We start from the raw sequence: 16,882 nt of genomic DNA on the forward strand, positions 1-16,882 counted from the left end.
CCCTAAAATCTTCTCAGGTCTGCAAACAGACAATAGGAGTTTAACATGGCCCTGGGTCAACACTGTCACAACAGTGAGCCTCAGATGTCAACTCACTTGCAAGAGGAAGCAGGGTAAGATGGGATAGGTTGGTGACAGTCAGATGGTGAGGTCTCTCTGAAGCCTCCAGGAAGAGTATTCCTAAGCTGAAAAATCAAGGTTCACAGCCAAAACTCCACTCAGAAACTGTGAAACTCCAGGCCAATGCTATTCACTGAAAAATGGGCACAAAGATTCCCACACCCCAAGACCTACCCAAAGTGGCTAGTACCATGCAAAGGACATAGGAGCACCCCATAAATGCTAGATGTCCTCCTTTCCTCCGTCTGCTCTCAGCAGGGTCATATCTGTGCATAAGCCACCACATGCCCCGTCAATGTCCCTAAGGGTGCATGACCAGATGGTTCCTCTCTCTAACGCCTGCAGTCCTTATCACCCTGGAGTCTATGCTGGTGGGAGTTCTGCCCATGCTTGCTCTCTCTTTCTCTTTCACTTCACCTCTAAGCAAACTGCTAGGCAGCCAATCCTGCCTCTGTCCCCAAGGCAGCTCCACAGGGCCCATCTTGTCCTGCAGAAGTGATGGCGATAATTCTGTTAATGGGAAGCAAGATGAATGGTACTCTGTGCCCAGAGTGTATGAGACACGATGGAATGGGGGACTGGGGGAGGAGAGTATGGCTGGAACTCACCCTCCTTTGGGGCCTTATTAGGTCTTGAAAGTGCCACTGAACACGCTAAAACCTGCTTTTGCCAGCAGAAGTCTCATTTTACAAATATACAACAATAACAACAAAAACAAAACAAAAACCTGTAAATGGTAAGCAAACCCTGAAGACTTGGCTCCCAGGCTGCAGCAAGGCAACAAGCCGCTCAGTCTTTCGTCTCCCTGATTCCTGCTTTAAACAAGTGTCTAAATGCCAGCTCCCCTTTTTGTGAGTACCCAGCTCTCCATTTTGTGAATACCCAACACAGCTTCCTCGGCTGTTTTAGACCCATTTGCCAATGATGGGATGGGACGGCTCTGAAGATGATTTCTTCTAAAAGGCTTGTCTGTTCCAGATACCATAAAGCCCTAGTGTACCCTGACAGCCCCAAGAGGGATCTGACACAGGCCCCTCGCCATCACAGACACATATACAGAATGCTGTCATTCACTTGCACCAGCAATAGGTAGCATTTTGAAGGTGTTTTGCAGTGGCATGGGTGTCCTTTTCCACAATTATGCAAAGAGTTGCTCCATAACACCCACCCTCTCAGTTTGGAAACAAGCCACTGAGGTGTGTATCAGGCTTCAGTTGCCAAATGGAAGTCAAGGTAAAAGGTGATGCTGGTGCAGAGGCACTGTGAGACAGACCAGCAAACAGACCTCAGTTAGTTGGGGCTGTGACCTCAGCAGTCTGTGGAACCTCTTTGGGCCTCAGCCTCCTTATTCCAGCACAAAGTTAACCCCGTCCTCCCAACAACCTTGCCACAGGATCTAGTGCAACCCTGGCTTGTGAGGGATGTTCGCCTCTCAGCTTGCCCCTATTCTTTCTGACCACACATTCCCATGACACCCACTGGCACAGGTGTGCAGAGGTTAGAGATGAAGGTTTGGAGCCCAAGGCCTGGGTTCAAATCTTGGCTTGGCTTGGTTGAGGCTTTACTGTGTGGCACTGAGCAAATGACCCAGCTACACTCAGCTTCCTATTCTTGTCTGTAAAACAGAACTAAGTGCACCTGTTTTATCAAGTCACAACTAGGATTCAGTGTGACGACCTGGTCAGTCCAGCCCAGGGCCAGTGGCCCTTAGTCTTTGCAGGGGGTGAGACTATTTCCACACTCCCTACCACCCTTCAGGGAAAAGAAAGGCCTGAGGGCATTCTAACCACACACACACACACACACACACACACACACACACACACACACACACACAGGCTGGGAAATCCCATCAGTCTCAAACACTCCAGCCTATCTTTCCCTTTCAGAACTTTCCCAGTCCCCACCCTACCCCACCCCACCCTGCCCCCCAGGGACAGTAGTAACATGACTCCTTACACCAACTCCTTGAAGGCAGGGACTTTGTCCCCATGACTCACGAGTGTCTTTGAACAGTGCAAAAGAGCACTGTTCATTCAGGTAAATGAATAACTAAATGAGAGGAAGGAGATGGGGGTGGGGTGGGGGGCTGAGTGAAATGTACCAGGGCAACATGAGCATCACAGGTGCCACCAAGCTCTAGTCTAGTGGTGGTGGTGCTCTTCCCAAGCAAGTGGGTCGCTAACTTGGTCATTTGATTGCTGCTTCACACCGCCTGTCAACACAGTAAGTCATGGTCCTGCCAAATGCCTGGCACGGAGCTGAGGGCTAAATACAAAAAACGGAAACACATATCACCACTGACTTCGCAAACAAGGAAACGCAGGCAACCTGGGAGGAGGTGACAGCCCAGGAGCTACTGTGGGCAAAGTGGGGACATGTGGCTTACACCAGCCTTGTCCAAACCAACTGCCCACCTCCTCCCTCTCTGGGCAGGGATGGCTGTAGATCCGGCTGAGTCTTGCATGATTGAAGCTGGAGCTTGGCCCTGGGATCTGCTCCCTGCCAGGAGCCACAGATAGGAGTTCAGAACCAAACCAAAGAAGCAGAGGCACCGACATTTGGCTAGAGTCCCATACCCAACTCACACAGCAGATTGCAGGGATGGAGGCCATGCAGCAGTAATTGTGGGCTGTATGTTGAGGGAATGAAGTCCTGGGGTTGGTTTATAGCTTTGGTACAAGCCTTCCTACTGGTACTGGGCCTCAGTTGTCCTAATCTGAAAGACGGAGCCAGGACAGCATGATCAGGAGGACGAATTAATGAAAGCAAAACATACACAGCACCTGTCTGGGTGCCAGGCACACTGTTGCATACGGAAGCTTTATTTCTCTCCTCCAGAATCTCTCACACATACATTCACGATGCCAAACTTCTGCTCCCCCAGTTGCCTGCTCTCAGCTCCTTTGATTGTAGAGCTAGGAACATGCCCATGTTAGCAGCAGCATCAAATCTCTCTTCCTAATGTCTTGGGGTCTCTAGGGCATCACTTGTTTGGTGCTCTTCCTAAGTGAGTGGGTCAGAAACGTGGCTGTTTGATTGCTAACTCTTGTGACTCAAGGACAGGAAAGCTGACAGGATGGATTCAATTACATCCAGCCATGGTGTGATAAGTTGCTCTATGGTATGTCTGGCAAAAAAGGCCCAGAGTAGAGAGACCTGCTGGCTGAGTGGTAGTGGTCATCCAGGGGATCAGCGGTCTGCATGCATAGATCATTTCCTCTAAATGAACTGGCCCCCACAACCCCACACAGAGAACTGACATGGGGACCTTCTTGTTTTGAAATCTGATTGTGTGTAAGAGGGACACTGTTGTGAAACTAGCATGTTCAATCAGCCCTGTCCCCATAAGGGAGCCAAGTGTATATGCCATATCCTGAGTTCACTATTGGCATTCTTGTTACCTTTGATATCTGGGAGAACCCTGGAGCAGGTATGGGCTTTTGGACCTGCAGTACATATTGGTCCGGCCACCCCAGGACAGGTGCCCAGTGTTGCCCTCATACCAATCCCTGTCACCCATGGGAGAGTGGAAGGTAGACCCCACATGGAATGACAGGGTGGGATCTTCTGAGGGTCTGCACTCACCCGAGAGTCCCTATGCCCAAGAAGTAAACTCTGCATAAAAATCATGACAGGTAGGGAGAATAAATACAAAAGAAGGAAAAGCCAGTTTTCTGATTCTTGTTGTTTATTCAGGGTTGGGGGTAGGCTTGAAACAGGTCCTCATGTATCCTAGGCTGTCCCCAACTTGCTATGTAGCCAATGATGACCCTGAAATTCTGATCCTCCTGTCTCCACCTCCTGAATATTGCAACTACAGGTGTGTATTGCCTGAGGATAGAACCTTGTGCGTGTTAGACAGGTACTCTGCCAATAGTCACATCCCAGCCCCTCCCTCCCTGCTGATTTTTTAACAAAGGGGCATGAGTTTCAATTTTACACTGGGCCTCACAAATTACACAGCCACCCTCACTGTCCATTTATATGACCATGACATGCCCCTTCTGGTTCCAGGGGCCTTGAGAATACCCCAAAGTCCTGGCAGAAGTGGAAGGCCCTACTGGGTCTGAGATCGTCACCTCCAAGAAGATGCTGGGGGTCTGGTTTGTTGAACTTCCGTTGGCTGTTTATGTGCCCTGTGCTAAGGTGACAACGTGAGGCTGGTGCTCTCAGGGAGCTTCCTAGACGGTGAGTGGTTAAGAGAACAAGCTATCAGGACGGGATACTCATGTGAATATCCAACAGATGTCACCAGGGAATGGTCTCACTGGCTGGCCTGTTCAGGTGGCTCCCTGAGCAGGGAGAGATAACAAGGCTGGCCCTCAGAGGTGAGCAGGAAGTGAAGACCTGGCAACTTTCCTCAATGGCCAAAGCAAGGGCCGGGGACTAAGGACCCCCAGGGACACCATCTGCAGTGAGCTCCTGTAATGACAGCAGAACCAAGAATGAAGAAGAAAAATGCAAGAGTGAGATTCAGCACATCTGAGGATGTGTACTGGGCACACACACCCAACTATGGCAGCCCATCCTTGGTTGGATGCTCATGGTTTCAACTGTCACTTTACAGACAGCCATCTCTATGACTTGGAAAGTCCAACAAGCATGTAGCAAGGGGTCCTCCAGAGTAGTGGGTGGGGGCAGGCATGGAAGAACAGTACAGTTGAAAGAGCTTACAGTGCAGCATCAGGCTTGTTCCTGGCTGTTTACCAGCTGCATGTCTGCCTCGAGCCTCAGTTTCCCATCTGTGACTTGACGTTATTAATCATCCCATCCTCCCAGGGGTACTGTGATGATGAAATAAAATGAAGTCACTGACAGGTACAGCACACAGCAAATGACCAATAAATGTCAGCCACTGCTACTGCCCCGCACCCCAGCATCGTGTGACACATCTCAGAATGGAGAGAATATGCTCCTCCTTTCTAGCATCTGCCATGACTCTGCTCCCAGGCGCCCCTCCCCCCATTGATATGTCACATCAGTCCATAAATATTTAAACAACATGTCATCAGATTATTATAACATATGATCCATAGCACTGATGTGCAGCAGTTCTGTGCATTTGGGCTTCATTTTCAGAATATCGAGACATAAAATATTTATGTATTTAGCCAACCACGAGATCTCACATTCTGTCTCAAAATGCTGGATGGTGGCAAGACGCTGAACTGAGACTCGATGTGTGAAGGGGTGCCTTGTTCTCACATCGGTTCCTGGGGCATCTGGATTGTTTCTGGTTCATTCAGGGGATGTCATCACATGGCCTGTGAATAGTGGCTAACTTGGTTGATCATAGCAAGCAGAGAGCCCGGCCCCAGAGAACTCATCTAACCAGTGCATGCTGGATGGATGGTCTATATGCCTGGTCTCTAAGGATGTGCACACAATAGGAGGTGCATTCTTTTCACAGTGCCCACCAGGAAATGAACAGATTCAACCACAGCCCACAGCACCACCTGGGTGGCTGGCACACAGTAAAGATTCAAGGCCATTAGAATGCTGTTTCCTTCTAGCTCCAGGCCCCAGTCCCAGGTCAGGCACAAAGTAGGGTTGAGCCACTATAGCTGGATAAATAGCAATTGAAGAAACTGCCAGATAACACTGTGACCAGATTAAAGAATAATTATTAGATAATAAAGTCATACACAATAATGATATCCCATCTGTCAGTCTGATTTATACTGTGTAGTACCCTTAGGCCTGAGACATATAGGCTCTCCAGTAACCCCTGAGGAGTAGAAAAAGGGAATTTTTTCCTATGTAATTCAGTATCTCAATTGTTAACATTAGCACATCACAGTGGCCATATGCACAGGAATGTTTGGCAGTATGTGATTTCAGAGACACTGCCCCATAAACCATCAGAGCATCCAGGATCTCACATGCCAGGGGCTGGATGCTTCTTTAAAACTGCCTCTCCAGTCCCCAGCCAACAATAAAATACTCTAACACACCACTGCCCTTAAGAGACCAGGAAAGGGGGGTTGTCCTATGTACAACTTAAGGTACAGGTATTTCCTCTGCATATTTCCTAGGAAGAGAGACAGAGGTCTGATTCTTTTGTTTCCCAAATGGCCAGCTCCAGCCTAGGCTGAACAGCACCATGAACCTGTCTGTTGGGAGTGCCAAGCCTAAGGGCAGCACAGGACCTACTGCCCATCACCCCTCACAGAAAACCACGTGCCATGCTGTCACCACCAGGCTGGCTCCAAGAGCCACAGTCTCCACACTGTCCCCAGACTGTGCACAGACAGAACTCCAGTCTTCACGTTCTCGTGGACTAGCTGAGGAAGCTGGCATTGAGAGCAAACACAAAGGCCACTGGGATTCCTGCAGAAGAGAGCAAAGCGCCTGAGCATGCTTGAGGTCCCGAGTAACCCATTCAGGGGCCCAGCAGACCCTGTAACCCTCAGGCAGGCTCGCTGCCTCTACTGTCTGCTACCATGTAGATACCCACCAAGGCCAAATGAACAAGAGATTTGCTTCCTCTTATAAGGCCAGGTTCCTCACTTTTCAGGTTGGGGCAGAATTGGGGATCACTCCCCTGGGGATGGGGGACTCTAGAACTTGCTTAGGAAATTAACTCTTTCCCCTTCTCAAAGCCACCTCACAAAGAACACTCCCTCTAAACAACAAAGGTACTTGACAGATAACACAGTTTAAGGTTGTGAGTGTAGCTGTCATGGCATGTACAGGAGACCTGGATGCAATTCCTAGCATCCCCAACAAAATTAAAAAGCAGCTTTGAGGTGCATATACCCCTAAGCCCTCCTATACAGACATTCAGCAAAGAACCATAGGAAGGAAGCCCCATAACTCAGCTGTTCCGGTAGGTTGAGTATCTATCTGAAATGTGTGGGACCGGGAAGGTTTCAGATTTTACTTATTTATTTATTAGGTGTATGGATTTTTTTTTTTTTTTGCTTGCATAAATGTCTGTGTACCAATGGCATGCCTGGTGCCAATAAAAGTCAGAAGAGGGGATCAGATCCCCTGGTACTGGAGTCACACATGGTTATGAACTGACATGTGGTTGCTGGGAATTGAACCTGGGTCCTCTGGAAGAGTGAGCAGCAAGTACTCTTAACCACTGAGCCATCTCTCCAGCCCCTTGTTTCAGATTTTAGAATTAACTGAATTTGGGAATATAGCATAGACTTTACCAACTGAATAACCCTAACCTGAAAATTTGAAATGCCCCCAAATCTGAAATGTTTAAACACCATGTCACCATGCTGGTGCACAGAAATATTTGGATAATTGTGCTCTTACTATGTGCCAGGTTCTGAGAACACAGCTGTGGCCACACACCAAGTCTTGCCCTATGGAATGACACTCTCATCTGGAAGAAATAGAAAACTGATACCCTATGCCCTCAGCACAGGACCATGGTACATGCTGTTTCTTCCAGCTGCTCGGAAGGCTAGAATTGGCTACCCTCTCCCAGCTCACACAGTAGGCACTTCCAGAGGGTAGCAACTGTCCCCTGACTCTGTATAATGCCCTCTGCTGTGCTTTTCCTCCCAGCACTCACGGTGGCAGTAGAAAACCAGCTACCTTGGAGCCTGGTTGTTTTTTCATCCCTAACGTGGGCATATGGGTACTCAGGTTGTTACTGAGGTAAAATTTGGACTAGGACATGACACACAGCAGACCCGCACAGGGAAGCCTCTGACAGGATGGTTGGTGAGGCTGGAAGAAGTGCCTCACTTCATGTTTTCCCAGGTCAGCCCACGGCCTCTGTGGTCCACTTGCCCTCACCACGGCCCTTTGAGGCCCCAACAAAACCTCTTATCTCCCAGCCAGAATGCTACTCACTCTCCCAACTCCTCCTGCTTCCCAGAGTGAGGCCCATCAGATCCCTCCCAGAGAACATTCACAAATTCCTACACAGTTCTGAGCCTGCCTCCTGCAGTGAGGATGAAAGGGGTGCTGCCCCAAGGAGGGGGCTGAGGTCATAAGGGGACTCTGTGCAAGCCCTACCTACCCCAAGACCTCTTTTAAAAAAAAAAAAAAAAAAAAAAAGAGATGGTTCAGAGGTTAACACTGGTTGCTTTTCCAGAGGACCTGGGTTCAATTTCCAGCACCCACATTTTACACCTGCCTGTAACTCTAGTTCCAGGGGACCTGACACCCTCCTACAGACATACATGCAGGCAAAACATCAATGCACATAAAATAAAGTAGATAAATCATTAATTATTATTATTTTGTAATTTGCCAGGTACAGTAACACACCTTTAAACCCAGCACTCGGGATGTAGAAGCAGGAAAATATCTGAGTTTGAGGCCAGCCTGGTCTACAAAGTGAGTTTCAGGACAGCCAGAGCTATCCATTGAGATCTCAAAATAAATTTAAATTTATTTTTATTTATATGTATGTTTGTGCCTGCTTGTATGTATATGCACTATGTACATGCAAGTGCCCAAAGAGGGCCAGAAGAAGGCATCTGATCCCCTGGAACTAGAGTTACAGGAAGCTGTGGGCTGTCTGATATGTGTGCTGGGAACTGAACCTGGGTGCTCTTCAAGATCTCTCAGGATGTTTCTTGAACGAGCAGATGGGTGTGCCACATGCTAGACAACACGAATATCTCCCTTTCCGAGACCAGAGTACACTCAGCCTGCTCCAGACTGCAGGTGCTCTGCTTTACCCCCAAACTCAGGCCCGGAAGTCATGACGCATGGATTGAAAGCTGTGAGAGTAATGTGATTGGAGCCACGGGACAGCTCCGTAGGCTCTCAGGCTGGGCATGCTCTCTGCCTTTCATTGTCCCTACCTGTAAACGGGGCAGGAGAGGGGCTTTTTGTCTTTAGTAACGGAATCCCTTCTGGTTTTGTTTTCCTTCACATAAAATTAACCTTTGTGGGAGTGTGTGGTGCTGGGGATCCAACCCAGCCTTCACGCATGCCAGATAAGTGCTCCATTAAACTATACCCAAATTAACCATTTTAAAGTGGCATCTGGTACATTCATAATTTGCACAGCCAAGTTGCTACATAGTTCCAAAACATTTTATCACCCCAAAAGGAAGCCCTGCACTCATCACATCCTTACTCCTCATCCCCTCCCCCTCCTCCCAGATGTAGGGACTGCAATCTGCTTCCACACCATAGGCTCTCTGGCCTGAGCAGGTGTCTAGGTTAAACAGCCACAGGTTACAAGAAGGCAGGGCAGTTTGCTTCTCCTCTCTGAGCTCACACCCCTCATCCTCAGCCCAATTTCAGACACGGCTCCCACCCCAGGCCCCTTTCTTTTCAGTATCCATATCCTAAAGTCAGTCTGGTGTGTGATAAGTCAGAGCCATCACCAGATGCATCCAGCCCACCTGATAGACAAGATGGGGAGGCTGGGCTGAGGAAAGCCTGAACCAAGGGCCTCCCCAGGGGCATGGTTCTCCCCACAGGCATCTGTCCTCACTTTCCCTCACAAGCCTGGTGGGCTTCAGGTGTGAGGAAGCTCCTGAGGAGGGACAGCCATGGTGGAAGTCAGGGTCTTTTCTGCCTTTAGAGAGAGCCAATCTAACAGAGCCCCAAATGGCCCAGGAAGATTCCCATAATACATGTGGTCTCCCTCAGGTCCAGTGACCCTTAGTGCAGACAGGAGGATGGCCACTCCTATCAGCACAGATCTCTGCTGGGGCACACTATATAAATAATTAACAAAACATCTGCCTCACTTCATAACACCCTTGAGGTGTTTTAGAACACAGCTCTCAGGCCTTCAGAGACTTTCCAACTTCCTACCCAAACTGAGGGGCTAACTGTCTTGACTTGTGGTGAGTGGTGGGAAGAAAGCAAACACAGATGTCCAAACCTTTTCTTGAGATGCCAGGAGGGCCACTCCAGCACTGAAATCCGGCTTCTTGCCAAGCTGCTGCTGTCTACTATGCCTGGCAAATTCTTTGTTTTTAAATTTTATGTGTCTGGGTGTTTTGCCTGCATGTATGTCTGCACCATGCCTGGTATCTTTCGAGGCCAGAAAAGGGAGGCATCAGATCCCCTAAAATTGGAGTTATAGGCAGTTATAAGCTGTCATGTGGGTGCTGGGGATGGAACCCAAGTCCTTTGGAAGAGCAGCCCATGCTGTTAACCATTAACCCCTCCTCTCTCCAGCCCCAAAGCTCACATTCTTAATTTAATTATGAATATCTTACCCTTCCAGGGCCTCAGTTTCCAATGTGTAAAATGCACAATTGGACAGCTTCCAATCCTCAAAGTCTACCCTGAGTAGCCTCCAGTGTCACCTCCACCCTGTGCTCTGATGAGCTGCTCTGTTAGCACTGTGAACCACTGTAACCGGTCACCAGAAGGGCACCATGTCCCCTTGCAGATTCTTTCCCAGAAATTCCCAGATTAAGGGGCTGAAGGACAGATGTTAGAAAAAGGGTCCTGAACAATTCCAACCTGTCCACCACCTGCACTGAGAGTGCTGTGTGAGAGGCAGCACCCAGTAGTTTCTCCAATGACAGGGGGACCCAGTGGATGGTGGCGGCGCACACCTTTAATCCCCCCACCCCCCCCACCCCCCGCACTTGGGAGGCAAACATGGATGGATCTCTGTGCATCTCTGTGTGTTTGAGGCCAGCCTGTTCTACAGAGTGAATTCCAGGACAGCCAGGGCTGCACAGATAAACCCTGTCTTGAAAAATAAAACAAAGCAAAAAGAATCTCTTTCTCAAGAGCCACCCTGATTTTGAAGTGTGAGGGTTAAACAATTTGGGGAAAAGGCAGGCGCCTCAGGCTTCCCACAGTAACTACCCGCCCCTTCCCTGTCTGTTGGCATTCCTTCACACTGGGTGGAATTCCTACACAAAGCCCCCTTTTTCTTTTCTATGAGGTCACCATCACACAGAAGTCTAAGAGAGAAAGAACAGCTCCATGTGGGCCAAAGCCTTTGGAACTGAATGCAGTGGCCCCACCTGCAATCTCACAGCCCTCAGGGCCCAGCTCCAGGGGTAGGGACCAAGGGGTTTAGGGGGTGTTGTGATTTGGCCCAGCATAGTCCAAGAAGCCTGCCTAGGAGACTAGTTTCTAGAGAAGTCACCTATGTGTTTGGGGGGGGTGGGGAGTCAAGAATTGGAGACAAGTGTCCCCTGTATATGTGAGTCTGTATTCACAGCAAGTCCTGCTGGAGTGACAGATGTCAAAATGCCAGATCACACTCTCAAGTTCAAGTTCCCAAGATTAACGTCACAGGAAATCACACCACTAATGGATGCACCCCAATACTACTTCTTTCTGGACCTCGGGTCTAAGAAGGCTACAGGTTTGGTCTGAAAATGGATTGTGTATATGTCACCAAATTGGGGGGGGGGGGTTTCTACTAACATTTTCAAAAAAAAGTAAAAAGAAAAGAGCCAGGCAATGGTGGCGCATGCCTTTAATCCCAGCAGTTGAGAAGCAGAGGCAAGTGGATCTCTGAGTTCGAGGCCAGCCTGGTCTACAAAGGGAGTTCCAGGACAGCCAGGACTACACAGAGAAACTGTATCTCAAAAAACCAGAGAGAGAGAGAAGAAAAAAGATGACATTGGTATTACCTGGTGGCAGAACTGAGAACATAATACATCATCCACTGCCTGCTCAAAAACTTCCAAACCCTTTAGAGATACCCAACTATCCTAAATGATACCTTGTTCCACAATCTCCCTGCCCCTCAGAGTCCCGAATCCGAAGGACTAGCAAAAAGGTATGTGTACTTTGCTGCCTATGATGACATCAGCAAAAACTAAAATAAATAAAAACATAGAAACAAGGCCTATTTTTACCTCTGTAAATCACAGGCCAGATGGAGAGAAATCTATCAACGCCAGAACTGAGGCTGAGCCCTCCCTTAAGATCTATTATTTCACACCTTACGTTAAGGCATCACATTGCAAAGCACTTTGCAAATGTTCATCAATTTGCAGACATTCTTGGAAGGGGAAGAGATAACTTTTAATGCTGGAGGACACAGAGTTGGGCAGGCACAGCCCAAACCACACAGGTCCTTACACACAGTCCTCCTGCCAAACATCAGAGACGGAAGTGAATGAGGAAATGACTGGCAGACCCAGTTCTGAACGACAGGTGACAAGGAGCCTTTTTAAAAATGATCATGTCAGATATTCAGAATGAGAGTAAGGCGCTGAGGCAGTTCACTCCCTATCTTCCCACAAGGTCAGAGGGCTGGGCTCTTCCTAGGGCAGAGTCTAGCTTTGCCTGCAATAAGGACTTAGATGTACCAACCTGTATCTAGGCTGTTTATTTAATTAATTTATTTATTTACATGATGGTGTCTTATATAATCCTGGGTAACCTGGTACTTGATATGTAAGTCAAGGCTGGCCTAGAACTCAAAGCAATCCTTCTGCCTCGGCCTCATGAGCCACCACACCTAACTAACCCTATCTAATCCTGAATCATTCACCAAGCCCTCCACCCTCACCTCCCTTTCTGGTTCAACCTGAGAAGAGGAGGGAAATATTATTCCCCTTTTGACAATGGTCTGTTCACCTCTGACACTTGGAAAGACTTCACTTTAGTGGCTCGGTGGCCTTTGGGAAGACCTCTCCTAGCATGCTGGAACCCAGCAGGAAAGAGCAAATACAATAAAGGTAGCCTGTGTGCCTTCAAGTTAAGAAGGCTGGTCCCAGAATCAGAGATATGAGTTTAAATCCTGACTTCATCATTTACCAGCTTATCAACTTACCTGGATATTGACTTTGCAAGTATAGGGGAAGACTACAGACTCTGTCCAGACAAGTCTGGGTTCAAATTCTGGGTCTACTGCATACTCTATAGTCTCTTTCCGTCTTGGGCACCATGACAGTTCTTATCTTACAATGTTGTTGAGCATATATATGGGAGGAAATAACTTCAAATTTTGTGCACCAAGCCCAGAACAATAATGGGAGCCACCAGTCATGGTACAACTTTCCAAAAACCACGCCAGCCAGTTCATCTCTCATAGTGTCCGTCTTCTCGCCTGTATAATAGAGACAATACCTCTGACTTACGGTGAGCCCTGAGTACATGAGTGTTCAAGTCCTCAGCGCCTAGGCTATGCACCTTAGGAAGTGAATGTCAAGTCCTGGGCCCAATGGAAAGAGGAAGGACCTCGAAGGCAGGCAGGTGGCTCAGGTTTTGGTTGCCTCCTTCTCTGGCTGGCCCAGGGACATATGCTTGATCTCTGTATGATTCAGATTCCTTGTGCACAAAACCAAAAACAGAGTAGGATACCAAGAGAGTTAAGGGCCCCCAGAAACATTCTCAGCACACAGTAGGTAGTCCATAAATGATTCAACCCCATTTCCCTCCTCCTTCCTCACTCTACATGCCACCTGGGAAGGCCAGATTCTCCATTTCTATTAACAGCTCTAAATCGTAACCACTGCTTAAGTCTGAGGCTTGAGTTCTCAGAGATAGCAAAATGACTTTTTAAGTCACTTCTGAAGCATACCAGGCTCAGAGTCTCAGACCACGGGGACCATTTTAAATCCCAGGCCTTTTCTTCTGGGAAGTTAGGCAAGAACCTTCCCAAATGTTTGCTGTGGGGCCCTCTGCCAGGGAGTGACTCACTCCTCCGCTCCCCACAGGCATATTTTATTTGGGGGTGGGGGATCCAGGGAGAGTTTGGCCCTGATGGGGGAGGGGAACAGTTCCAACACATCCAGAAGGTGGGGACTTTTTTTTTCCTCCAGTTTTCAGGACAAAGAGGAAAAAAGAACCCTGGTCTTTTTTTGGTTTCCTTCCAGGTTTTGTCCGCTGAAAGACGATGTCCAAAGTTCACTGCTTAAGTTCCTCCTGTGGGAGTTGGGCACCCATTCAATGAAATTCTTCTCCCGTTAGCAACAGGGGTTTTTTATGTGCCCCTCTTTACACACACCAGACTCCTGTAAGGACATTTTCCCTTCAGAGAGTCAAGCTGAATTTTGCCAGTGGAGAAAAGTTCAGACAAAAAACTTTCTAAAGTTTGCTTTTAAAGCAGTTAAAACTCAGTTCAACTGAGATTTTTAACACACACAAACTGTCAGTCAAAACCGCAAGGACAGCCCTTAGAGGATGTGTCCCAAGCATGCTGTCACCCATTTGTTACCGTCTCTGGGGCTCAGTTAAATCAGGGGAATATGATTAATTTAGAGGGTCAGGCAGAGAGGGCAATTATCTGGCGCCCTGGGTCTCCCTAGGGCCTAACCCCTAGGTATGGGGGCAGAGTCCAAATCTGGCCTAGCTAGAAACAGCCACGAACAAAGCCGGGGAACTCAGACATGTTTTGAAAACCTCAATTCAAGTTCAGTGCAGCCCGCTCCCCAGCCTGCGTGGCCATGCAGAGTCTTGCCAAGGCTGGCTGAGTGGCTTCCACCGGACTCAGACTCTGGGGATCTGTGGGTCTGTCCCTAAGCCCCAGGCTCACAAAATCCGGCCCAGGGTCAGCCGGCACATCACACACACTGACATACAGTGTAGGGTGCTCAGCCTGGATCTTAAACACGTGTGACCACACTTACTCGGGAACGTTCAGACACGTGGGCATATGTACTCCCAGGCACCTACCGTAAACGCTCGATAAACGGATAAGCGGGAGCGTAGCCTGTCCACCCGCACTGGTCCACCCCAAACTCACCCTGGACCGCCGATGTGCACACGCACGCACTCCCGTGCAGCGGGGCGGATGGAGCCCAGCCGCGGACGCCTCGGCCTCCAGCGGGCGTCCCCGCCGCCTCCCCCGGCACGCGCGCGCGCCCACCGCCTGGGGCGACAGCCCCACGCCCTGGCTCGCGGCCTTTGCCGGCCCCAGGCCACTCACCGGAGCCGGGGTCTCTCTCAGCCGCGGGCGGAGCGCGGGTTGCACTCGAGTTGGCGCAACCGCGGCCGCAGCTAGTCTGCCGGGTTCAGCCGCCACTTCTGCGCGCGTCCGCGCGCCCGCCCCTCCCCGCAGCGGGGCCGCGCCGCCCCCTGCGCCCGTGCGCGCGGCCGCCACGCAGGCTAAGGGGGGCGCCGGGGGCGCGCTCTTAGCCTAGGCTCTTAACCGTCCAGCCCAGGTGGGAAGACTGAGGCCCAGACTCCAAGTCCTGGTCACTGAACCCCTCTACGAGGGCCCTAGACTCTAGAGATGCAGGTTCGCACGGTAGCCAACCCGTGGACTCTTCCCCATGCCCATGGGGTCCCCATCAGCTGACATTGCCCTATCAGAACTCTAGCCCGATTGAAATTGACCCATCCAGAGAGTGGTGTTGGAGATGAAGTTCACTAGGAAGAGTGCTTTCCTAATCTCAGCACCTGTTACTCCAGCACCAGGAACGTTAGAAATTCAAGGTCATTCTTGGCTTTACAGCAAATTCCAAGCCAGCGTGGACTACATGAGACACTGTCTAAAAAATAGTGCTCACTGTGTGCAATAGTACAAATAGTGCTCAATACAGGTACAGAAATAGGCTCCAAGGGTAGATCCAAGTCTCTGCCCCCAAAGCACCAGTGTCTCCTGTTGATACTGCCTCCCTGGGTACTCCAGGACAGCCAGGTCAATGTGCAAAAGGTTCTGCAAAGAGTCAATGATTCCACTGGGGACCATTCCAATACCCTGGTGGGAACCTGAGTTTGATCCTCCAGACACACGTGGTGGAAGAAAAGAACCGACTCCAGCAGACTGTCTCTGACTTCCACACATCTTTCACATTGTATGGCCTGTGTTTAAAAAACAAAAAGAGTCTTAATCATGACTACTTAACAACCACACTAGGATGTCCAAGCTTCTCTGGGGAGCAAATAAGGGGACTTCCACATCCCCTCAAGAGGGGATGCTCCTGGCTGGGACAGGAGTTACTGCTTCTAACTAGACTGTCTGTGTATCCCAGATCACCTGCCAGCTGTCCATTAGTGGGCTACACTGGCTGGGCACAGGGTGGCATCCTGCTGAGTGTTCTTCAGCAACCTACTCTTCCACAGCCATCAGGCCACAACCTGTGGGGAGGAAAGGTCTCACTTCTGGCCCCTCTGCCTGCCTTGTGGAGTTCAGCCCCTGTAAGAGAGGTGTCATGCCACCCTTGTGTCCATTTCTTATATGGCATTGATGAGGCTTGTTCCCAAAGTCCCCAAGGTGGTGAGTGTTGAACTGGAAGCAGATGACAGATGTCTGGCTTCAGCACCTTATTGCTAGGCAACCTGGCTCTAAGATGCTGGTGTAAGAAAGGTGTGGTCACCAGCCCAGAGCATAGAGGCTAGTAGTCACTGTCCCTGGAGCAGAGATCTGACTCTAGCAAGCTGTCTCTGACTTCAACGAACACATTGTGAATTGTGGCATGTTGTAGATAGGAAACTGAGGCTCAGAGAGGTCAAGCAAAAGGTCCTAGGTCACACACCCAGTGATGATCCTTAGAGGTCTGGCTACAAGCAAGCTGTCCATAGCTGAGTGTTAAGAGAATCTGAGGCCCAGTCCACAAGAGCTTAAGTAAGGCTTCTGCCGTCTTAAGGGTAGGTGGGCAACCTCCCCACTCCTGTTTCCTTCTCACTGGCTGTGGACTGGCCAGATGAGTTGCAGAACCTACTGACATGCTGTGGCATAAAAGCAAGTTCAGTTAGCTCTGAGTACTTCACCATTCCCTGCAGCACCCATGTCTCAGCAGGGTAGGGAAGAGGGAAAGTACAAGGACCTCAGCCCCAGCCACTCTTGTTTTCAATTCACAGGAGTTTTTAGTGAGTCCCAAAATGAGTCACTGTGAAGAGGTACTTGCAAATGCCTCCCAGATTTAGAGTGGCTGCCTCCCAGGGCACTAGGCCT

At 49.5% G+C, this 16,882-nt stretch overlaps 1 protein-coding gene across 4 annotated transcripts in view; it reads right to left on the minus strand.

The window, feature by feature from the left end:
• The window catches only part of Nek6 (NIMA related kinase 6), a 71,808-nt gene extending 56,651 nt beyond the window's left edge, over nucleotides 1-15,157 (minus strand). Inside the window, exon 1 of one of the 4 annotated variants that reach the window (XM_036183701.1) lies at nucleotides 14,912-15,157. Coding sequence is in view for 2 of the 4 variants with exons in the window: in XM_036183702.1 (XP_036039595.1) it covers nucleotides 4,798-4,807 (10 nt within the window). In the remaining 2 variants the exon portion in view is untranslated. Of the gene's footprint in view, nucleotides 1-4,797; nucleotides 4,888-14,728; nucleotides 14,874-14,911 lie in introns of those variants that run through there. The other 3 variants (XM_036183703.1, XM_036183702.1, XM_036183700.1) reach the window with 3 other exon arrangements.
• Nucleotides 15,158-16,882: the final 1,725 nt, after the last annotated feature.

This window comes from Onychomys torridus, chromosome 4 (genome assembly GCF_903995425.1).
Source record: "Onychomys torridus chromosome 4, mOncTor1.1, whole genome shotgun sequence".
NCBI classification, from domain to species: Eukaryota; Metazoa; Chordata; class Mammalia; order Rodentia; family Cricetidae; genus Onychomys; species Onychomys torridus.